General features: G+C 32.7%; 1 protein-coding gene across 10 annotated transcripts in view; it reads left to right on the top strand.

Annotated features, from left to right (window-relative positions):
* The window catches only part of LOC139691948 (semaphorin-1A-like), a 693697-nt gene extending 674691 nt beyond the window's left edge, over positions 1-19006 (top strand). For 3 of the 10 annotated variants that reach the window (XM_071589921.1, XM_071589938.1, XM_071589911.1), the window contains 9 exons: positions 452-800; positions 1345-1427; positions 1878-2112; positions 2354-2496; positions 3020-3064; positions 3393-3482; positions 5016-5147; positions 8364-8571; positions 17425-19006. In XM_071589921.1, coding sequence (XP_071446022.1) covers positions 452-800; positions 1345-1427; positions 1878-2112; positions 2354-2496; positions 3020-3064; positions 3393-3482; positions 5016-5147; positions 8364-8571; positions 17425-17590 — 1451 coding nt within the window. In that variant the 3' untranslated portion in view covers positions 17591-19006. Of the gene's footprint in view, positions 1-451; positions 801-1344; positions 1428-1877; positions 2113-2353; positions 2497-3019; positions 3065-3392; positions 3483-5015; positions 5148-8363; positions 8572-9003; positions 9073-16774; positions 16845-17424 lie in introns of those variants that run through there. The other 7 variants (XM_071589964.1, XM_071589929.1, XM_071589972.1 and 4 more) reach the window with 7 other exon arrangements.
* The last annotated feature ends 6358 nt before the right edge of the window (positions 19007-25364 follow it).

Here is a 25364-nt window from a genome sequence, read left to right as displayed (position 1 = left end):
GTAGTTTAGGTATTTTAGATATTTAGTAGGTTAGGTATTAGTGATATGAATATACAATTTTGTGACATTTTACTCATGTTATTATTTTTGTCCCACTAGTGGTTTTTTATAAAATTTAATCCCCTTCACTATTAAGGTGGAATTAATAAAATAATTGCTTGATAATATGTCACAATGCTTTCATGAAGGCACACTTCAAAATTGATTAGTTTCCAATGTAAACTTCAAAATATGTATGTATTAAAAGCATTATTAATGATCTCTGAAATATTTTTTAAATGATTTCTTCAATTCCTCGACTATGCATATTAGGGAAATAAACCAAAACACCATTTATAACCCTGAACAACCTTTTTTGATTTTAAGTATTTATAAACCTATAAATTTTCTATTCCATTGTTGATTGAAAATTGTGAAACTGAAATAAAGCTCTACATTATTTTTCTTTCAGAGTCAACTAGTGAAATAATAGAGGGAAATTATGGAGATCGCAAAGCAAAACTCATATATGGTGTATTTACTACTCCAATTAACTCCATCAGTGGATCTGCAGTCTGTGCATTTACAATGGAAGATATCCTGGACTCTTTTGAAGGACCATTTAAGGAGCAGGAAACCATGAATTCTAATTGGCTTGCTGTTCCAGTTACAAAAGTTCCCGAACCACGTCCAGGGCAGTGTGTAAATGACTCGAGGACCTTGCCTGATGTAACAGTCAATTTTGTTAAATCACATGGTCTAATGGATGAAGCTGTGCCTGCTTTCTTTGGATTACCTGTAGTTATCCGGATCAGCATGCAGTAAGCTCTATTCCACCTTTAAGATAATTATTGTATTGATAGTATCAATGGAAATCATAAAGCAAATCCTTTTAACTAATATTTTGACTTTCCTTATTGGTGATCACATTATTGTTTACTTTACCATGTTGGTCGTATGTATCTAAAGAATATTAGATACTTTTTTACATTGAAATTAATTTGCGCAGTAAAACCTCTGCTTTGAAAACAGTCAAATTTCTTATTATATATCTATGAATATGGTATTCATGGCATCGTGATTAAGAAATATCAACATTCTAGATGAGGTGTATTAGCAGAGTATTATGTACCATTTACAGTTTATTATGCATTTCCTTTCATTCTAACGAAACATGCATGGGAGCTGTGAATCTTGATTTTAAGACAACTAATTAAAAATTTGTCATTCTTCATACTTCACCTTATTGGCGGTTTCAGTAATTACTCATACATGCTCTAGTTTGGGTATCTGTAAGAAATGATTTTTTTCTATTCTCTACATATTTACCAAGTGTTCATTTTTTCATTATTTATCTAATTTCAGGTATAGATTCACCATGATTGCAGTGGATCCACAAGTGAGGACATCAGATGGAAAGGCTTATGATGTACTCTTTATTGGAACTGGTATGCCTCAATCTATAATGAATATTCATGTTATTATTCTGAAAATGACTTATTTTAAGGAAATTATTTCATATTTAAAAATTACTTAGAACTCATGTCTTCATGAAGTCTCAGATATATTTTGTTAGAGAAATGCTCTCCTAATTTTTTAGAGTATTTTAGTCATAGGGTCTTGAGTGCCAGAAATTTCTTGGAAGCTTTGTGCAGAATACAGAAGGAACTTGCTCCCTACCTGACAGTTGTGAATTTACCACTTGTCCCTCCACCCTCATTTATCAAACAGTCCTTCAGTTTAATTACTTATTTTAGTTATATTAGTTTCATATTTTTGTACAATATTGTATAAAAGAACGAAGGTGTTTCTTTTAAAAAAATATTCCATAATTAACAACTTTCTTTTAATATGCCAATTTAGATGACAGCCAAGTAACTATTTTTTTTATTTTTTAGATGATGGGAAAGTAATTAAAGCTATAAACTCAGCCTCCTATGAAACTACAAAGAAGGTGAATCCAGTGATTATTGAAGAAATTCAAGTCTTCCCAATTAATATAGCCATTAAAAACTTATATGTGGTGCGCATGTCTGACAAAATTGAAGATTCTAAGCTTATTGTAGTATCTGATGATGAAATACAAGCTATTAAGTTACATAGATGTTCCAGTGATAAAGTGACATCGTGCAGGTAGGAAAGATGATATTATAATTATGATAACAATATTTTCAATTATTCAATGATATTAACACATTTAGTGTGCTTTTTATTGCCAGTTCAATATGCATCCATGATTATTTTTCTATTCATCTTCAATTACATGTATTATCAAAATTTTTTGATAGTAACTTTTAATGTGGTTATTGTAGACCTGCATATCCTGACTTAATGTATTCATAATTATTGAGTGCCTTTCATTTTCTAACATCAGGGAATGTATTGCTCTGCAAGATCCATATTGTGCCTGGGACCCTCAGCAACAACTCTGTTTAGCTGTGGGTTCTCCAGAGTGGAGTGTTGGAAATCGCTTCATTCAAAATGTTGCTGTAGGAGAGCATCCTATGTGTGCAGAAGGTACCTAACTTTTATTAAGTTATAAAGATAGCCTTTGCAGTTAGCTAACTCTTGAACTTAATGACAATAATGTGACTCTAGTTCTTGAAAAAGTAACTGGCTTTTTGCTAGCTATATTTATATTTGTGAGGCTGAATAAATACAATTAGCTGCTTGGCGAATGATTTCTCAAACTTTGCTAAATTATCGCTTGGAATTTTGAGTTATGGCACAAAAAGCAATTGATTGGTATTTTTGGGTCACATAAGGCCAGTTTTGTGCATTTAATTTTGACTCCTCTAACTTGAAATGAAAATTAGAATGTGTGCAGTCATATTTTTAGTTTTTTAAACATAGTATACATATATTAAGCCTAGTTCTATCACCAGATAGCGTAGTTTTATTCTTACATTCTTATAAAGATGTTATGTGAGAGTGGAAATTAACCTCATGGTTTTCTTACCCTGTAGCATGCCAAAAATGCAAATGACTAATAAAGCTTTTGTATAATCTTATGCTTTAATTGTTTGAATCACTCTTGCAGCACAAGTTCCTGCCGCTGTTCAGGTAGAGACTGCTAGTCCAAGTGGTGAGTTCCCCTTTGAGAGTCCTTGTGTAGCACAAACTCATGTCTAAACTGTACACTTTATGACATCATTTGGCTCATCAAAGCAAGTTTTCAAAATTCAAAACAGTTTATTCATTCATCGTTTATGCCTTCCACATCTCTTAGAGTTTTTGCACCCATAAGACATGTCATGCACAAGCAATTGAATGCTTTTGTTGCTGTCTTTGGATGTCTGTGTTTTTGTGGAATCTTCTTGTTTTCAATGATTAGGCTAGCCATTCTTTTACAGATCGCTGAATTCCTGATGCCTCCTGAAGAAACTAATAACTGCTTTTGAAATTTTCTTCAGATGCTCCACCAGTCACTTGTCTCCCCTGTGTATGTCCGAGATGCATTGAACCAACTGAAGTTAATAGTACAAAAATGGCTGCAGTTGTTGGTCAGTTAATAGAGAAAGCAATTGATGAATCTCGTGAATCAAATTGGAGTTAATTTGGTTTTTTGGGCTATAAAGACTAATTCTCAATACTAATACTAACTCTTTTTCATTTCATTCATTATTAAATTAGCCAAATGGAGGTGGTATATCAAGATGCATGTTCACTCTTACAGGGTAGGAAGATGGATATAGAGACAGAGTACCAAACAACAACATTAAATGCATTGAGCATTCTTTTCTACTTTCAGTACATATCAGCTGCTTCATTAAATTGTGGGAGGTTGTTTGAGGCTAACAGTAGCTATTGCTTAGGAATAACCTACATGTTAAAATATCCTTAGAGTGTGTATCTGAGGATGTTGTTCTAATAATGATGCTGTTGCCAAGTACTGTTAGAGTCTGAAAGATATCTCTAACTTATTTAAGTGAATTACACATGAAAAAAATACTCAATTCTACAGAGTAAATGAATATCTTTTTTCTGCTGTAATGGAGTAATTTTACACAGCTACCATGAAATTGTCAACTATTATGTTTCAATTTTTCAGATATAGCTGAAAACAATACTTGGAAATAAGCACCATTTTTATGTCACTGAAAAACTTCAGGATGTCTATGCAGCTTGAAAACTTGCACGCTTAAAATTATTTTTTTATTTTTGTTGAAAAACTTCTTTTTAGCAGTTTTTTATTACAAATCTAGAGAATTAGTAGAATGGTGGCTGTTTCATTTGCTCTCAGTTTCTATAGTATTTTTACTTAAATGGGTAAATATATTCATTGATTAAAGTCATCTTTTTCCTAAATTTCTATAATGAGTGTCACCTTAACATTTCTGTTCTAAAAAGATAATTGAGCATTCTTCACCTTACATTTTTTATCTGCTGTGTTGGTACGTCCTGAGACATGATGTGTGTATTTAAATGGTTTTGGTCTGCTGGTAAATGGATTTTAGAGTGTGCCACTGGTATTGGGGTGAGACTCAGTTTTCCATTTATACCATCACATTTATCACAATAGATAAATTTAGCCTTGTATTTTTATGTATCTATATATTCTTAAATTTAACTAAAAACTCAAGCACGTTGGCAATGAGATGCTCATTTGGCTTTTTGAATTGAATTTGTTCTTATTAACTCTAAGCATTACCATAGTTCAATAACACCTGTTTGTTGTATTGCATTGTACTGACTTTCCTTGCATAAAGCTTTGTATGCTCATAGTGGCATGTACATGATGATTCCAGGTGTATTTACTCTTCTACTGCTTCACTGAATATATTTTACACTGTAGAATAGTTCAGGACAGCTGCTAGTGAATCACGCAGAATATGCATATCACAAAGCAGTCTTTGTCATGCATTTTCTGCTGCATTTGTGTGTGCTCTCATATCTTGGCATGATTTTGCATGATAGCTTGCACTAATATTTGTGTGGTAGCTCAATTGTGGAAAAAATGTGAAATTCATGGTTTTCTCTTAGTTTCTTACTTTTAATCACAGTGATTGAGTAACCACATTTCTTTTTTTCTTTAGCAGGGGATCCCGTTCAGTCCTTAGACCCTATAGTGAATGAGTTTGATCAGGATATTGATAACAATGAAATCTTGATTGAGCTTGCTGAAACCAACATTATACCAAATACTCTGGCAGAAATCAACCAAGCAGGTAAGCCCAGTCCCTGTGTAATAGTGCAATTGTCTGCTTGTGGTTCAGTCTTAAAAGCTAGAAACATAGTTTTTAATAGCATTCTGTGTTGTTAAAATGTGGCATTCCATCAAATTTTATTTCCTTTCTAACCTTTCTACCTGCTTCTGTCATCTGTGTTGCTTGCCTTTTCCAACTGTAGTTAGTGAACTTATCAATCTAGAAATTTGTGGGGGTTATTAAACAATTGACACATTCATGTGCTTAATGCATGTTCTCACTTGACACATGATGAGATTCTATTTGAACCATTTGAAAAAATAAAATTCTATTCACACTTGTACACTGCGGAAAGTATGAACTTGCTAACAGAGCATATTCTAGTCCCTTTATACTCATCCTTGTTCCTACTATCCTATTAGAAATTTTTATTCAGATTCTTAGTTATGAGTTTCAGTGGGAGCATGCATCACAAATCTCCATCCTAAAATTGTAAAACTTATTTTTTGAGTGTAATAAATTAAATGTATTATTTTGAATGTACTCATGAATTGAAATAAGTATTTTGAATACTATTTCTGCTGCAATGTGCATAATTAAATTTAATTAAGGTACAAATTTTATTTTGGATTATTATGCCAGCATTGAGATTGATATATTTCAAATCCACATTTGCTGCAGTATGTTGTTCCCTTTAAACCACAATCCTTTGATAACACCATTACAAAATAACATCACTAAAATACATTTTCCGCTATCGTTCTCTGTAAAAAGGATGATAGCACAAACAAGTTTTTTTTAACATTTCTACTCATTGTTAAGGATGTGCTCTTAAAATGTGCCTTGCATGCTTACGTGTTCTAACTAAAAAAAAACTAATTCATTATACTTTCATTTTTCTGTGACTAGTAGTTTTCCATTCTTTCTCAAAATTTTTGTGTCAGTTATATGCACTGTTCAGCCCTCTTAATTTGTCTCCGAGACATAGTGAGGTGGAATGTTATTCATATTAAATGATTTGAATCATTAATTAAAATAATGCTGAACTATAAAATCTGACTACAAAAGTTTATAATTTATATTACCAAAATAATAGGCCAAATTCAGAACTATTTGTGCAATGGATAATTGTTTGCACTTGTCTCCACAAAACCCTCATGAAGTATTGATAATGCTTCTTATACTTTTTATCAAACGCTTTGTGTGAATGAATGTTATAGGGATGAGGCACTTGGGATATGCATCTAATACTTCACTTTCTTTATTCACTTGCATATTAACTTGACAAATTCTAAATAATGCCCACTGGTACAATAAGAAGAACTTATGCAAGCAGGCTTGAAGGGACTGGGCTTACTCCACTTAAGCTTACTTGGTGTGAATACATTTGACAATTGGGAATATAATAATGTGAAATTTAAGTAATTTGCAGTATGTCAGTAAAAGTACAAAATGGAAATTAATTTTATTCATTATTAATTTAATTTTATATATGTAGATATTTTTTTCACCATGTTAATTTATTACTAGTGTCTTCTTGGCAATACATTTATTTGTATCGTTTCATTGTTTTATTTTAATTTTTGACTTTTTGCCTAGTAGGTGGATATCTACCTCTAAGTCACGTGAAACATACTGCTTTAACACAAAATATTACTAACGTCATTAACAAATGGTGTGCTTCAAAAAAATTAACAGCCTATTTGCTAAATAAAAAAAGGGAATTCAAAATATTTAAAAAAATTATTGCTGTCATGTGAAATGAAATACACTACAAAATAGGATCAAATAACATAATACATAATATTATTATGTTTGAAAAAGGCTGCTGTTATTGTCTCCTTACTCAATAGTTAGAGAGATTGTTTATGGATAAGATTTTTTCATTTTCATTTTGGCTAGTGAATCTATTTTCAAGATTTTAATTCCACATTAAACATTTAGAGCCAATATTGAAGCAGGTGTGAACGCAGAACATTAAGTTCAATCTCTGTTTTCATAACTGTTGTTTACCTTCATGTAACCATCTACCAAGAAAAATGTAAATTCAAAAGTAAATAGATGCTTGAAACATATTTGTAAAAGTGGGTTGAAATTGAGTCCTTCAATGCAGTACAATCGGAAATAATTATGCAATAAAATTTTATATTGTTAGAATCAAGATAAAATTTCAATAATTTTGAAAGTATATCCTTTAGTTAAATTTTGCTCTGTAAACAATGTAAGTGCCTAGCAGAGATCTTTAAAAAACATTGGGTTAATGAAATGATCATATTTTTCAATTAAGCTCCAGCTTATAAACCATACTCTCCCACGTTCTAGCTGATTCAAGTGGTTTCGAATTATTACTAATATACACACAAAATACACTTGACTTATGTGTAAATTACTCCACCAATGTTGATTTCTACCATCAGCCACCAACGGTGGTTTTAATGAAAATTAAAATGATGCCCACTATTTAAGATAAGTAGAAATATTTAGTCTAAGTGTATATGTGTTCCAATGTGTTTCTGTTGGTATTCCACAAAAATAATTCATCCATTATTTTCCAATATAAGTACAGCAACAAAAGTTAATGTATCAATTGTGATGAAAATGGCTGTCTTTTTATACATTCTATGTGGTAAATTGCTCAAAAATAAAATAATAATTATATTTAATTGATGGAAGTATAACAATGTGCTGGTATATTCATGTATGTGTGTTTTTTATGCACACCGATAATATATGTACGCATGCATGCACTTATAATGTGTGTAAAAGCATATCTGAAGTATAACTTTTTCAGAACAATTTATTGCTTTTTCTTCAAAAAGTGCATTAATTTCTTCCCTTCAAATTGTTTCTCACTGACCATAGGCTGGCCCGGATTGAATCATCTTCACAAGTAATATCAAGATACTGTGTAATTTTTTTTGGAAAATTAAGAGAAGAAAGTGATATTTTCATTTTGATTTATCATATTATGGATTATGGACTTGAAACAACTATATAGCTGGTGTCTTCATCAATCCGGGCTGGAGCAGAGGCATTGATTGGTTACCTATTCTAGTCTATCAAAGGATTAACTCTATCACTGAGTAAATGAGTTCATTTTAGAGAGGGCTTTGCAGCCACTTCAAAGAATTTAAAAATTTTAGTGTCAAGATATTTATAGTAGCTGCTTTATTGTATGGTGGGATCATTATTTTGTTATTTTAATAACTTCATTGTTGACTTCAATTTGAATTGTAGGTCCTAAGCTTCATGCATCACAGGAGCGCCTTTCAACATATACGACTGAAACCCTTGCAATTGCTGTGGCAACTGCATGTGTAGCTGCCTTAGTCGTGGGATTTGTGTCAGGATTTCTATTTTCTAGAAGATGCAGAGCTGAGGAATACTCATCTTCCCCTAATTATCATGATATGCCATTTCCAGATCAGAGGCATCAATTAAACAGGTAAATAGAAATTAATTTGAAATGACATATATTACATAACTTTTGAAGTGTTTCATTGATTTTTTGACTGCTAATAAGTACTACTAATTAACTCTCATTGAAAGGATTTGCATGAATTAGTGTGTATTTATGCAAACTTCAATTAGGAACACAAATTACAGACAAGTAATTTTTAAGAAATTAACATTAGAAATTATGTTGTCTTTATTTAATTTACTCTTAACTCTATGAGTTATTGCACACTATACACTTTTGTTTGCAATTTTTTCAGTGCTTTTCAATGGAGACGAACTTTTTTCACATTAATTATAATTGTAATTGCTTGATGATAACTGAGTGATTTATTCAACAAGAATTTATCATTATTTGAAAATCTGTAAAAACTAATAGACATGTACAGCAAGACACTTATAACCTCTCTTTATGTTTTAGGGAAAGCAATTACTCACTCTAGTAAAGATTCCATTATTAAGGAGCAACTGCTATAGAGAAAAGACTTAAGTAAATGAATAATATCTTCTTAGTTTTCCACTTTTTCAATGGTTTCTTTTGGTGTGTTGTTCTTAGTTATGTAACTAAGGGTGTGCAAGTACATCATTAAATGTTCTCAGTTAATTTTTGCTATTTCACAGTTTTCTTTTCTTAAGTGAGTATGTCTTCAGTCAGTAGATTGAATTAACACAGCACTGTTCGAATGGGTCAGTATTTTTTCATAGTTTTCAGATGTGCATTTTGAAAAAGAAAAGCAACTATAACTGGGAAATTGTAATCAATTAGTGAGATCATTACAAGAGCAGAATGGTATGCTCCCATAGTAATATGTGAGTTATTCTCGATAAGTATAGAAAGAAAGTAAAAGTATCCCTGAAGTAAGGTCAGTAGGATATTTGAAAACTTACTGTAAACAGGAAACAGATCATGTCTTGATTAAAAGAAATGTATGTCCTCCTTGTCATGACAAAAAAATCCACATTGTAGTTTCATGAGCTAGGCTAATTCCACTGAATCACTAATAAATCAGAGAAATAAATTATTCACCATGCCATGGGTAATATAACAAGTATCTTAATAAAATCGTTGCAATTTTTAACTAGTTGTTGAAATAATAAGTTTTGAAAATTTTTCTAAACTTTTGTCATCCAGTGTTTCTGTAAATTACTCTCCGTTATAATTCCATCTATAGCGTGAAAGGACCTGTTTTAAGGAAAACATTGAAGAAATGAGGTTTATGACATTATTTTTCATCTTACTGGCTAGTATTATGAATGCATGCAAACCTTACCATTGGTCTTTGTGTTAACCAGGAGTCAGTCAGAAAACATCATCTGTTTTAATATTTTTTAAATGAAAGAAGTAACTTGGTAATTCCACATAAACTTAATGAAAATACAACCTAGGTTTCTACGTTAGACATCATCATCAGGTGACCTGATGATGACGTCTGATGTTGAAATTTGAAACCTAAGTCGTATTTTAATAAAATTCATTTGGAATTACCTAGTTACTTCTTTCATTTAAATATGTTGTGCCAATTCTATAAAGTTATGCCTGAGACAATAAATTTCATCTGTTGTAATTTTGAGGCACTGAAGATGTGTCATGATAAGTTCTGTAAAATTAGCAAACCATATAGGAATTGAAAAAAATATATAGAAATATTCCAAAATTTTATTTCATTAGTTGAACCCTATCTGTTGATGTGAATGAAAATCATGGGGCTGTGAATTAATGTAGCAAATAAATTAACATCTCAAATGTTAGATTTAGAATAATATTGTGCATTGATGAAGAAGTAATTAGATGATTTTTGTCATTTAAAGTTAAACCTCTTTTTGATGAGCATGATTGTTAGAATCCAATTGCTGTTTGACCTCTCAACTGTTAAAACTGTGATCTACCATTAATTTTGATAGCCATTCTTGCCATAGCCAAATTTTGAGTTAATTGTGAACTCTACCTGTATATTCAAACCTATAATTTGACCATACTCTACCCCCTCAATTATTTTGTCTAAGATTGACGCAGATCATAATTCATTTTATGTAATTTTATGGATGCATCATTGAATAATCTACCAAATTTTATAGAATATACTCTTTCAAATTCGTTAATTTTGCTCATATCAAGCTATATAACATTTTACTCATCAGTAGTTACCTATGTCAATGCATTGGGCATCGGTAGTGCTAGAGGTCAATTCTTAGCCTGATGTATACATGGCAATGGTATCCAGCAATTCTAAAGTGGTATTACAGTCAAAGTTTGCCTTCAATCAATTACTCCTGGTACTGAATATTCTTTATGGCATCCCACTATTATGGACGTGTTTTAATAATCCTTGTTTAACTCCTGAAAAGTCAATTACCAATGAATTGAGCTTAATTGACTTAAAGAAATTCCAATAATAATTTGATATAGCTAGAGGAAAATAAATAGATTCGTTCAGTCTCACACCAAATGCTAGTCCCCATGGTTGTGTTGAAAATTTGATGTGTCTATCAAAATAGGCCTGCATAAATAGGTCTGCATAGCATTTTTGTTTTATCAATATTGTTCATGTTTCCTTTTTGAAGCAACTATTGCCTTTTGTTCCTATAGGTCTACAAGTCTGTAATATGGCCTTCTTTTGATCCAAACCATAGCCGTTAAAATCAAACTCTTGGATCTTTTCAATGTATTGCTTATTAGACCCCATGAAGCCAAGAGAAATTTCATTTTAAATTTAATGACTTTTTCAAGTGTTACAATGTGAAACATTTCTGCAATCCTATACAAAGTTATCAAGAGCAGATGACATTCTTGATATTGTGCACTGCTCTGGTAGGGAAACCCTGGTTTAAAGCACTCAATCAGGGCCTGTTTTTTCAGGATGATGACCTAAAGATGGTAAAATTTTCAATAAGTTTGGAAAATAATATTTAAATGCATAAAAACCAAAAATCTTGTCATTTTAATTATCAAAATGTCACTACAATGCCTTCTGCTTGCTAAATATGTATATGCCTTTGGTGCATGAAACTAAAATTTTCTTATGACATTCAGATGAACTTAGCGTATCAAGCAGATAAATACTGAAAATGGTTGTCCTAATGGAAAATTTTTAATCTTGTAATATATGGTTGTTTCTCAGTGTGAATGTCAAATCTTGATAACTAATATGAGAAATGCCTTCTGCTTATCGCTATGATACTCAAAGGAAGCCATCCTCTGAGGTGACTTAGCAGATAACTTTAAAAAACCATGAAGATCAGAAATGTTTTAGCTTAAGAATCTTGAATTGCTATTAATTCGATTACTCTGATATTGTTAACCCCGTCAACATCCTTGTAGTGTATATTTGATAGTACAAGAGTTATGCTACAGATTTGCATGACATAATGGAGATGAAGGCATTTTTCTTCTGGAACAAAAACTCTCAAAGAAGATTCCTTCAGGTCACTAATGTGGTGCTTTAAAAGAATATTCACTTTACTTCTTAAATATTTTGTGGTGCAATTTCTTTCTTTAAATGAGGAATATGAGTCAATTCAAGTAGGTGATTGTACTACTTATGTTGCCCAATTGTCTTCACTTGAATCTTTGTGATACTAAGAGAGTAATCGAAGAACTAAAACGGATGAAAATTTATGAAAAGACAATTTATTGGAAGTAGCATATGTGAGAGTGAGATAATCATATAAGGAAATGGATGAAATGGAAAAATGGTGGTTTTTAATGTATATGGAAACATAGGTATGCATTTTCCAGTAAACAAAGTATATTCTTTCACAATTTACTTTTGTGTTAAAAATGAACTAGTTTGATTACTAAGATTAGCAAATTTTGTGTCTTCTCCCTAGAAAAATCATTAAGACAAAACATGTATTTTCAATCAGTTTTTATGTAAATTTAGAAATTTTGTACGGTTAGAGATAGCTAACTTTAACTTAAAAAATTGAAGCAACAAAATACTCCATTGTTATGAAAAACACCTCAATTTTGCAATTAAACTATCATACACAGAAACACAGTAATGATGCATCTGTTTAATGATTTCCTAGCTTATGGAACCTATATAAGTACCTAGTAGGAAGTTTTAAAGGGTAGTTATGTACAGAGTAGGCCAAGTGAAAGAGTCTTTATATGCCATCTATAAATATATTTGTAGATATAATGCTACCAGATGGTTTAGGTAAACATATTAATTTGTTAATGTTACTATTTAAAAAAAATCAATGAAAGAGGAACAAGATTATTTTCAGTAAATGGTTCCCACAGTGCAAGTTGAAAAAACTATGAGTATCACCACCTCCCATAGCTAATGGAGTATGCAAGAGCTTATAATCAGAATTCTGCAGTTTAGTATTGGAAGACCTCATTAGAATAAGTTTTATCTTCATCAATCTCCCCCGCCCTAGTAGTGAAAAAAGTATACATGTTTACATGATTGAACAAAGAATTATTTTAAACAAAGTATGCCAGGAATATTTTAAGTATGCTGGATATAGTGAAATTGCTACTAAATTTTAATTTAGTGTGTTTATTAAGCTCAGCATAAATATAAACTTGGCCAAATCAATATTCATACCATACAGTTACAAAAAGGAGGATGTTGTAGTCCAGGGGTAGAGCATCAGACTACTGACTGGAGATCCAGGGTTCAATTCCCGGGCACGCTTCTGGTCACCCGCAGAGCTGTATGATTTTTTTTTTGGTACCAGATAGTCCTGGGAAACCATAGGCAGTCTAGGGAAAAGAACAGGCCCCTGTACCCTGAAGTGTGAATTTCACATGCTGTTGGGCCTAGCAATGAGTGAACTCCCTTCTCACCTATAAAACTGACTGTCAGGTAGATAAATATGTTTGAGGATGTAAAATATCCAAATACAGGAATTTGTTGCTGAATCAGATTCTGTCTTCAGGAATTATTGAGTAGTATTCCATTGAATTAGGTTCTGATTGGCTTTGGCTCTACACACTACTGTACTTACCTTACATACCTGTCCTGACTGGCATGAAACAAAATATCCTTGAACCCCGTACTTTATACTACAATATCTCATTCCTTAGCTCTGCATACAATCTTGATGTATCACAGAAGGAAAACTCTTTCATAGCCCATGGCCAGTAAAGCAGACGTTTCAATGCAATACATACTCTTATTTACTATTTTATTTAATGCAGAAATTATTTAAGTACAAACATGAAGTTAAGATTATAATCTGCCATGAATAGGAAGAATATAGTAATGAGTGTGGTAAAAGCAAAATAATTCATGGCCAAATATAGAATGTTACCAAATTAATTCACTCATTAGTCTCTTTTTTATATTGACATCAAACAAAATTAGGTGTTTATAATGCTCAAATTTCAAAATTCAACATGAGAAACAAACATTAAAATAAATTCATCATTAGAAATTGATACTTTTTAATCATAGTAAAAAATATAAAAAAATGAGGCTATATGCTGCCTATTTTTTCTCTTGCAAAAACTAAACATGATCATACTTATAACTTTGCTTCAGATTACAAGATCTCATAAGCAAGGCATAGAGGAACTAAAAAAAGTGTTAAGAATAGACTAAAATGGGGCAGCATGTATGATTTTAAAACAGGTGCAGATATGGTGTAGGACCAAGGTTTTTACAAGATTGTCTGGTTGTTAATATTTTTTCATGGCATCCCTTGTTATATCTCAGTAATGGAATGGTGATGGAATGCAGGGACTAATTAGATTAAAATATGGTGCCATTAGTGCAGATACTAGAGCAGTTTTCCCAAAATATATGTGATAACCCCAAGGATATTCTTGTAGAAAGCTGAAAATAACCCAAATACTCCTATTTATCACCATAAATTTCAACTATATAACATGGTAACTTTTCGTTTTGTGATCTTATAAACTCTCGTGAACAAAAGAAATGATCTGCAAAAAGATGAGATATGATTATTTGGGAAATATTTCCAACTAGATTCATTCAATTTCAAGACCTCTGGTAGTGATTACATTTGTTTCCCTCATTTATTGACATTTCCAAAACTTCTTTACTTCAACAGGGAATTTGGATGCAAGTTATAAATGAATGCTTCATTGCATATTTTATATAGCTGTTTACTCTGTGAAGGGATATGTTACACTCAAAGAAAATGAGCCTCTTGAAAAGCCATAATTTTCTCTGTCATGAACCAGTATGCAAAATATTCCTTAAATTGTTCTCCTATTGAAAGGGTTGTCTTTTTAACTCAGTAAATTTGCAATTCTGGACACTATTCTGATGGAATATTTAAGGATTTAAAGTTGAATTCAACTCCAGGCTTCCTTGGGAGCATCCCTTGAACCAATTTAGCTAGCAATAATGTTTATTCTGTACTTGATGTTCAAGTTCTTCCCCAAAGTTCAGTGATGGCAGGTGTGGTGGCTGTGTGGATGGTCCCGTTTTTTTAAATACTGCAGATTTCATTGCCGTTTAAACACTCCCTGAAAATGTATCACAGAAATGTGCCCTATGATCATTTTTTCATTGTGAAACCTTTTATATGCACCAGAGGGATGATATATTTCAGTGTGCTTGAACATGTTTTCTTTACATCAATCATTACAAGTTAGATTTGTATTCTCCTGGATTTGGATTCTCCTGGACTTTTTTGAAGACATAGGTAATTGAAAATATATGGTACTGAACTCTCTGCCCAACTCTTGTCAAACTACTGTTAAACTAATTTTGAAAATGCTGCCTCAAGATATCATATTTTTATATCTCTTAAGATTGTTTCTCTGGAATGGCAATTTGATGCATTTTCTATTAAAACACCCCTGATTAAACATTTTTCAATGTACTTAGGGTAGCGTAAGGTACTGATCACATGTTAGAAAATTCATGAATGGCAATACAGTATTCATTCTGAAATGAATTTTTATACTGAAATCATTGGGCTCTTCAGATATGGCAATGCTTGTCAGAATAGTTAGGTTGGCACTTAATAACTTTTTACAACATATATTTAAAATTAATTAGTTAAAAAAGTATTCATTTCATATAGTACTTGAGTGCTCATTCTAAATTCCAATTTTGATTGAATAAATATTGTGCCAAATGGAAATTGGCACGCTCCTAGGATAGGAGGGAGAAATTGAGTTAAGTTAATTGAGAAAAGACTAATATTGAGAAAAGACTAATTGAGAGGAGATTTTAGTTCAGAACTGCATAAAGCATGACAATTGTTGAAGTGTTGGGTATGAGAAAAATGTAAATTTATAACTAGCACCATAGCCAAGTTAAAGTGTATAGAAATTGTGTTATATGAGAGATTTCCACTGAAAAGTATAATTTTCTGGTGATGTGCACACACGAATTAGCATTGTGGGTAATAGTAACAAGATACTTGTGATTTCTTAACTACTTCAGGCAAGATGTGAAGTGGTTCATTTTGATATGATCAAGGGGGATATGCCTTATGTCCAATAATATAAAACTCAGGATTTTTTCTCATTGAGATCACTCAATGAACAGCTGTTTGTAATTCATTCACTGTAGCTTTTTGAATTTAAATGATATCAGTTGGATTTGCTTTTATATTCTGTCTTGTTGTTAATTTATTTACTACGGCATATGCATATTTTTGGCATGCACACTTGTAGTTTGTCTAAGCAATTCAAGCTGAATAAATTTACTTTGGCTCTATTCTTTATCTATTGTCAGCTAGTTTTAAATGCGATTTGAAAACTTGCACACCTCTAGTTAACTTGCTGCTACTTTTCTTTTTATTTCTGGGACTATTTATTCTTAGCTGCTTATCTTATTAGAACAGTTAGCAGGACTTATATTATGTAAGCCATCATTTCAATTACCCTCCTACTGATGTCTGATCTGAGAATTGATAAGAGGTATTGCCCCAATTACGGAATGCCCTCTACACATTGATGGACTCATTCCTGTATTTCTTCTATCTAACAAGTAATTCTTAATATATTTCTGAAGAAAAATTTGGCCAATAACTAAATGTATGTGGACCATTCAAAAAAGGGTAGCACCTTTTACTGCCATACAAGCAGATGCATATAATTCTTTTAAAAGCCTTTAATATGCAGTTACTTGAAAATTGCCTCGGGAGAAATGTTTCAAAATCTAAATCCATTTGTGGTCTAAATTTATTAAATGATACCATTTGTCAGTCACATGTATGGCAGTATAACACACTTGTGGTCTACCATCTTGTTGCAGGTAAGGCGAGTAGAAATCCATTTGTAGCACGGTGATGTTCCTAGTGCAGCCAGATCATTAGCAGATGAGGTGATTGATTTCTGTCTAAAATGCCTGCTTCTTGCTAATAAAACAAGTGGCTTAGGAACTGCAATCGGAATGTGAATTGTGCATGTGTATTTATTTTTGATATGGAATACTGTAGAGCTCATGCTGTACGTTGGTGGTAATACAGATAGATTAAATAAAACTTAGAAATTGTGTATTCCAGTGTCTGTAAAATTATATCTTCCCAAGGGAATATATGTACCTACATATACCACTGGGAAATGTTTTTTAAAATTTTTTATTCTTCGCATCTTGTTTCATGTTTTATTTTAATGTTTTATAATTGCAGGCTCTTGAAATACACGTAGTAAATCTGTAAATATGCCAAATTTTATATGTTCTAAAATTTGAAAAAATAATACGTATATGGTTGATTGCTTTTGATTTTATTGAAAAGCTTTACTTTCAGAAAACTCATAAGAGTATATATATTCTTGAAATTCTTTGAGATAATATTGCAAATGGCCTGTTGATTATAATAGTTGCAAGTTTATGGATATATAGACAGTTAAAGTATTCCTAAACTTCCATATAATTTGAAATTTCCTCTTTTTTGTTTCCAGGCTTACTCATGATGGTGGGCTAAATGATGCTGCCTATCTCCCACCAAGTAATAATAAGGCTATCAATCTAGTTTTGAATGTACCACCAAAAAATGCCAATGGGAAGAATGCCAATTCTTCAGCAGAAAATAAGCCTATACAAAAAGTGAAAAAGACTTACATATAGTGATGTGATGTTTGGGGTCTTGCAGACTCCAAGTGCAATGCAGGACATTGATGAGGCAGTGGTGTCATGAAGCATGCTACTGTGGTCACAGCAAAGAGCATTGTGTACCTGTGTGTTAACAACTGATTGTGGCAATCATTCCAGGAAAACTTTAGCAAAAATGGCTGTGTAAAGTACAGTGGCAAGTGGCACACTCATTTTTGCTAGAGATCTGATTAGTAAATGAAATATACAATTATACTCCCAGTAGTGGAAAAGTGAGAAATTAATGAAAACTTAGTGAAACTACAGTAAATCACACTTATAAAGCTCGTATGACATTTTTAGTGACTGCATAAAGCAGTTGCCATTGACTAAGTAGTTCACATTTATTTTCAAGGAAATACTAAATCAAAAAACTCTTAAAGAAGTGCTTTTCAGTGCAAATGTGCATGTGTGTGTGTGTATGTTGTGAGTGAAAGAAGAAACTGGCCAATGAATTCACACAACTGAGCCCACCAACAACAGTATTCTACATGCAGAAAATTCAGGCCTTTATGATTACTGTTGCTATTATTTTTTAAAAGACTGACCATGGAATGAACCTTGTATGAATCTTTGTATATAAGCATGTACATAGGGTTTAAATTGTTGATAATATGTACTCATTATGAGCCATGTGAATCACGGATCGGGATGAAAACTTGACCATATTACTAAGTGGCTTTGAACGTTTTTTTTTTGGCCTAAATAGTTTTGTGAGTTGAAGGATGTTATGAATTTTCAAAAAAGTAATTGTCGTACCAAGCCCATAAAAGAATTGCACTTCACTATGATAGTCATTCATTTGCAATATTCTAAAAATGTCTGTGGGCTTTGAAATTCCTTCAAGGAATGTTCTTATTTTTTGAAAGTATGTTATGAAAGTGATATGGTGTATCATTGGAGCTACAGAATGCTTATTGACAAGCAACATAGACACTTGGGCATGAATATGCAAATTCTACTTGGAGCTGTGATGAAAAATTGTGACCTTTAGGGTTGAATGCTTTTATCAAGATTTATGTGACTTGTATTTCATATATTGTTTCAAAATTATGTTGTATGAAATTTTTTAACTGGTAAGAGAAAATTAAATCCTAAAAGTTAAATTTTCTCAGTGTAAAGACTCAACTTAGATTATATATTTACTGCCCTCAAAGATAACATTGATAAATAGATCTACATATATTGTATCTATGGGTGAATGTTGCAGGCATAAATTGATATGTATGTGTAAATATATTTGTAAGTTTTTGGGTTAGGACTAAGAGTTGGGATGATACACTCTTAATGGTCAAGTATTCCGTCCCTTTTGTCAGGAGGTTTGATTCAGATGGAGACCCACAGTGAGTAATGTAGAGATAAAGAAGCTTTGTCATGGTAATGAAAAAATAAATCAGATTCATTCTTAAATTAAAAAATTCTATTAATTATAGTACTGAAAATAACTTGTATTGAAGTAGGGTCTTGTGTTAAAAAAATCATCAAAATGATTTGACTTAACTTTTCACATGATTCAGTCATTTTTAGAAGTGTATGTTAGAAGGGATTTTAGTCCCATATTATTTCATGTACGTTAGATTGTCAATCAAAAATTCCTGCAGGTACAAATGACTGATATTCTTTAATGCAATCATAGCAAATATGAAAGATAATGATAGATATAAGAAAGATGAAACCAGCACTAAGGAAATATTAGTCAAAATGCACTTTAAAATGAGAACATTACCAAAACGTCATGGCAGGAATATATCTACTCCTTTCCAGATTGTAGCTTTGCATTCATATTTCAAAATTAAGTATACCAAATACAGTTAGTTATTTGTTATGCAAGTTATGATGAAATTTGTGGCTTAGAAAAAAATCAATCCAAGAAAGAAATTCTACCTTTGCCCATTTTTCTATTATGCTTAACTACACAGTATTTTATGATAATTTTCCTCATCCAGTATCTCCACCCAAGCATCAAGCTCAATTGCCATCATATTGGTCTTAATCTTGGCTGGTATTAGTGCAGAAGTGCCTGTGTCCATTGCTCCTAGATAACCTGATATATGCTTTTTTTGTTTGACTTGACAAAGTGCACAAAAACTAAGCACAAGTATTTCAGAGAATAACCTAGTTTTATCCAATTTTATTCACTCAGCAAGTGGTGACATATGAAATGATTTTCCTTCTCCTTCACATCTATGCTTGATTCAGCTGCATAGGAAAATATAACAGATGTAAAGATGCATGAGATGATCATGGGAAACAATGTTAGGCTTGGTCATCAACAGCTGCCTGTCTGGTGAACATTCTATCTACATCTACTTAGCATTCTATCAGATATTTCACGTATCATTCTTCCCAGAATTATCAATCACCTGGGACTTGGAGCAGTGTAGCAATATGATGGTGAAATAATTGTGTTGTAGATGGAATACAAAATATTAATAGCTTCATTATGCCAGAGGTTATACATTGGTATAATGCAGTGGCCTTAGTTGGATATATGGGAGGCTTCTGGCTGGCATCAGTACACTATACCTCATGTCCATCATATCCTCCTAAAAAATGAGGTGATGATATACTAGATTGGGTGTATGACAGAATGCCATGAGAGGGTGAAACATTTGTTTCTAACTCCAGGGATGTGGAGTAAAGATATCCAATTATCATCTCTATTGAAAGAAGATGTGTTATCATACTTTGATAAGCATGTGTGTGCATCTGTATCAGATTATCGGTGTGGATCTTTACCCAGGTCATTTGTTGTGCCTTCTTTGGATCACATGAGATTTCAGAGATGTAGGTGTCATTGGTATTTATTATTGCTAAGGGAGGAAGGTTCTAGTCAAAGCAGGGTCTGTCCAATGTCCTCCTTGATGCCTGGAATGAGAATTCACTTTCTCATGCTCTTCAATGCTTATATGCTACACTCAGGACCACTCGCTTTACATAAATACCTACAATGGAAAAGCGCTACTATTTGTTGATTGTTATTACTGAATGGGAATTGATTTCTTGAGCCTTACACTTTTCATATTTTAAGCACCTATGCATCTAGAGTCTGATCTAATCCGCAATGTCCGGCTAGCAGAGCATCATGGCAATGCTCTAATATATGGTACAGTATAGAGGAGCTAGACTTGTAAAAAATTGTTATGATAAACTTAGTAGTGTATCCAAAATAGTAGTGGAGCTAGGCTGGAAATCACTCACGGAGCGAAGGTTAAAATACAGATCAACTTTCTTGTATAATTTGCAGTTGGAATGATATATCCTTAGCAATGATATTGGAAATGTATTATAAGTCCCATTGTACTAAGTTAGGCGAGATAATGCCAATTGAATTAGAGAGAGATTAAGTGTACAAGAGATAGATTTAAGATGTCATTTTTCCCACAAACGATAAGTGGTCAGAATATCATACGACCTCACTAGGGGGAAAAATATTCAGGTCAAAATTAGTCTGGTCTGTATTTGCCCCCTGCCACACACCCCATTGGTGGCTTGTAGGCTACTGAAAACACTAAGAAAAATACTAATATGCTTTTTCCCTGAGCTGGGAATGCTATTGACTGAGTGGGAACCATTTTGTGTAAGGATGACTTAATACAAAATGCAAAATAATTTGAATTGTGTAGCTTCGCAAAGGAGTGAAATGTTTCAAGTTCTGGGTATTAAGCTTTGTCTCTCACTATTCTATATTTATTCATAACAGAATTGAAATCTTGAGCCTCTAGGGCACTAACCATGACTGGAACACTTAAAAGTGTTTCATTATGTGGAATATTATTAGGAATATTCATTCAAAGCCTACACTCAACTAACTAACCTCGGTTTTGGTTCTTTAAGTGTAAGCAGCCATTTCATGGGTTTGGGGTCTGTGCAAACGTACGATAACCTAACAGATACGCTCAATATTTCTTGATCATGGAAACTGCAGCTAAGGAATCTAATTCCATGGTGGAAAATGAACTGCTTTGTGCAGTTGCCTGCTCATGTAAGCGACAGGTAGTTCATATTTGAATTCTTGAGACAGTATTTTAGTGATTTTAGTGCCCTGCAAGTCACTGCTAGGCTGTGTGGCAGGGAGTGAAAAGATACCAAATTAATTTGACCCCATCGCCACCACTAGTACTCCAACAAGGGCACAGCTCGATGTATTAGTTGTTAATAAAAATAATTTGGAAAAGTGAGGGAACTTCAGAAAGGATTTTGTGATGAGACTATGCCTTAAATGTTCAAAACTTTGATCTTGCTTGTTTCCCTGGATAAATTGTGAATCTGTCTGAACCTGCTTCATGAGAGAACTATGAATGCGGGCAAATTTTGGAATAAATTCCCTAAAATATCCAGAAGGACCCAAAAAGGTCTGAACAGTAATGGCGTGAGCTGGTTTGGGGTATTCTTTGTCTTTGTCCAGTTGCTAACCATCTGCCGAAATTACACGCTGTTGGAAGGGGTAAGTAACGGAAAGCCCCTGATTCTGGACAGGGGAAAACGGAGAGAAACACTTAGGGGCGAGTGAATCGGATTGATGGTTTTGCAGAAGATGAAACAGTGGCAGGAAACAAGTGAAATACCAATGCAACCAATGTTATCGAATATGCATCAGTACACATGTTGATTAATGAACATAAGTACCGCTATTTCAAACAGATGATGGAAAAAATTATGATCTGCAAAATGTTCATTTTAACGTGCAGAAGTAGAACGCAGAAACAATATTAATTAACGGGCTTGTGGCAGGTGTGTGCAAGGATGTCTTACAAATATAAAATAATGATAAAAAGAGAATGTGGTAATCTTAGGAGCTTAGAGCGTAGTTGTCACAGGACCCTTGAAGGTGCATAGATTTCAGAGCTTGAAGTCTGAAAGCTGAATGAAAGCACATTTTCATTACTGAAAAGCACTGAACCAAATAGAATCGGTAAACAGTTTGTTAAATTCAATTAAATAACCATGCTTAACAACAATGAGTTCAGGGAAGCAAAAAAGCATCAAAAGAGAAATTGGGAGAGGAAATAGGTATGGATGGGTTATGTATATGCCAGTGTGAGGTGAGTTGGAGAGTCAGCAGAGATTATTGGACTGTTAGTAACAGAGTAGGGTGAATTCTTCTCGGGTCTTCCACCGGGTCAATGGCTCCATAGCTGCCGACGTTTCGATTCCCGACTTGGTCATCGTCATCAGGGCTGATTGCCGTTCCACCAAAAAGTTTCAAATATATTTATTTATCGAAATTTAATCGAAACGTCGGCAGCTATGGAGCCATTGACCTGGTGGAAGACCCGAGAAGAATTCACCCAACTAATACGCCGGGAAAGCACCAGATCTTTCAGTAATAGAGTAGTTTATAAATCTGCTTCTCAAAATACATCAAATAAGCCATCACATAATGGCTCTAATCCATATTCCGTTTTATTAGTTTTCTGATTACTGCAATGGAAAAATATGCTACTCTCACCCTCTTAAACTCTAATTTAATTTTGCCTGAGTAGAATCCTTTTAAGCTATCTTATATTTATGGTTCTAAATTTTATATTTGCCAATTGTAAAATTAAAGCTTTGGTTTGAAAGTTCTTACATAGATATCAGCTTCCCTCTAATCTGTGATTGAATAATAATTAAAGTAATGAAGTTACCTAGCAAAATCTTTTTACATAATTTCCAGGAAACATAGTGCTACATAAAATAAACAAACATTGATGTATTTCCAAATATTCATGCCTTTTAAAAAAAATAATCTAACTTATGAAATGAATGATGCACACAAAGACTCAACAAGAATAATTATGGAATATTAGTTTAAAAATAGGGAGCAATTAAAAAAAATGGTCATGACAACCAAGTATCTGATATAATGAAATGAAATGCTAAAAATATCAGAAAAATATTGTTTTAAGGGATGAATTAAAATATTATTCAATTGAATCTTCCTGCAGTTAAACAAAAGTTTCTAGCATTTGATGGAAAAATTGCTAAAGCAAACACTATTTCAATTCAAATATGGTTTATCCTAAACATAAACTTGAATTCACTTTTGTAGCAAAAGATAATGATATGAATAAATTTATGTTTTAAAGTCCTTGTTGAGTAAGCACTAATTCTAAATATATTTATAGATGATAGGTTTTGTTCATTGAGTGTAGATATTTTTTCAAATTTAAGGTATTATTTCTCATTTTTATTTGATGCTGATATAGTTTTGCCTGAGTTTTTATCTCCACTTGTCTAATGTATTACGGCATTGTATAGTTATGGTTATATATTTGTAGACTTCCTCCAGTTCATGGATAAAGACAGATTTTAAATGAAAATTGATAAAATGATTCCATTTCTCATTTTCAGAAATGGAAACCCTCATGGATTGAGTGAGGGAGCAATATTCATTTTGCTTTAAAACATCTCCAAAGAAAATGACAGATTCTTCAAAGGAAGTGGCGAGAATATTTATGCAATGAATTCATATTCTCAATGATGTTGAAAGGTTGCTTCTCATTTTGGTAAACAAGAACCATTCACAAGGTGATGCTATTAACAAGAAGATCAATTGTGAGAAGGGGAAAGTAATTTTTGCTAACGTTGTTAATAAGATGCTAGGATTATCAATGGCCGAAAAGGCAGTTCTCAGGGTAAGTCATGTGTGGTTTGAGAGGTTTAAGAGAAGAACCGACATCCACGACATTGCGAGGCATGGTGAAGCAATGGGCTCCAACTCAAAGGCAGCATATAATTTCATCAGTGACTCAAAGAAACTTGTAGATTCTGAGGGTTACCTGCTGCCACAGGTTAAATTGTGACAAAACAGGTCACTTCTGGATAAAGATGTTGAAGCCAACTTTCATAACAGCAGAGGAAAATAGATTTCCTGGCCACAATCCCATAAAATATGATCTCATGGTGCTATTTTGTGCCAGTGCAAGTGATGATTTGATAATTAAAATCCGGTTTGCTTGCTATTTAGAAACTTCATGAACCTTCAAGAGGCGTAAAGCCCAGAAGACCAGGCTGTGTGAGGTGAAGGTGATGGGAAAGCAAGGGAAATTGTTATATCAAATCATATGTATGGAGCATCACCCTAATAAGGCAGTGGCTATGTGCACTACATTTTTATTCAATGATAATGCTGTGCTACATTTTGAAGTGACTGCAAAAAATATGTCTCTAGACAGCTTTCTATTAAAAAAGAATTAGGAATGTATTATAATTAAAAAAACCAGTTATTTTGATTTTTTTGTTATCTACAAGTCACATCCACATTTTGGGTTTGTTTATTCCACAATAGAAAAAAAGGTAATAATTAATCAAGATCCTGAATTTACCTGAATAATGCATTATTTTCTTTGAATAAACTTGTATATTATTCATTTCTTTTGGTATGGAATGCATCATTTTATTTTGCATTACCTAATTTGTACGGGAAATTTGTTCTTGCATAACAAGAAAGATTCTGGAACAAATTATGCTCATTGTGCGAGGTTCCACTGGGTATATTGAAAATCAGCTGTTTTATTTTTTTGCCATGAATCTTGGGGTTTTTACTGAATTGAAATATATAATTCATAGTCACTAGATAACCATTCATTTGATGGTGAATGATCAATTGCAGCATATTCTTTTCAGTAATTCCTTTAAGGAAGTGCTGTCATACAATTTATTGTCTCTGGCATGACTTTTTGGAATTTGCACAACATATTGAAATGAAAGAAGTAACTTCCACACACTTTCAGAACATGGCCTAGGTTTTGACTGTGGACATCAT

This window comes from Hetaerina americana, unplaced genomic scaffold, assembly GCF_022747635.1.
Source record: "Hetaerina americana unplaced genomic scaffold, ioHetAmer1.1.p SCAF_1, whole genome shotgun sequence".
NCBI lineage: Eukaryota > Metazoa > Arthropoda > Insecta > Odonata > Calopterygidae > Hetaerina > Hetaerina americana.
This window is presented reverse-complemented; position numbering and strand designations above follow the sequence as displayed.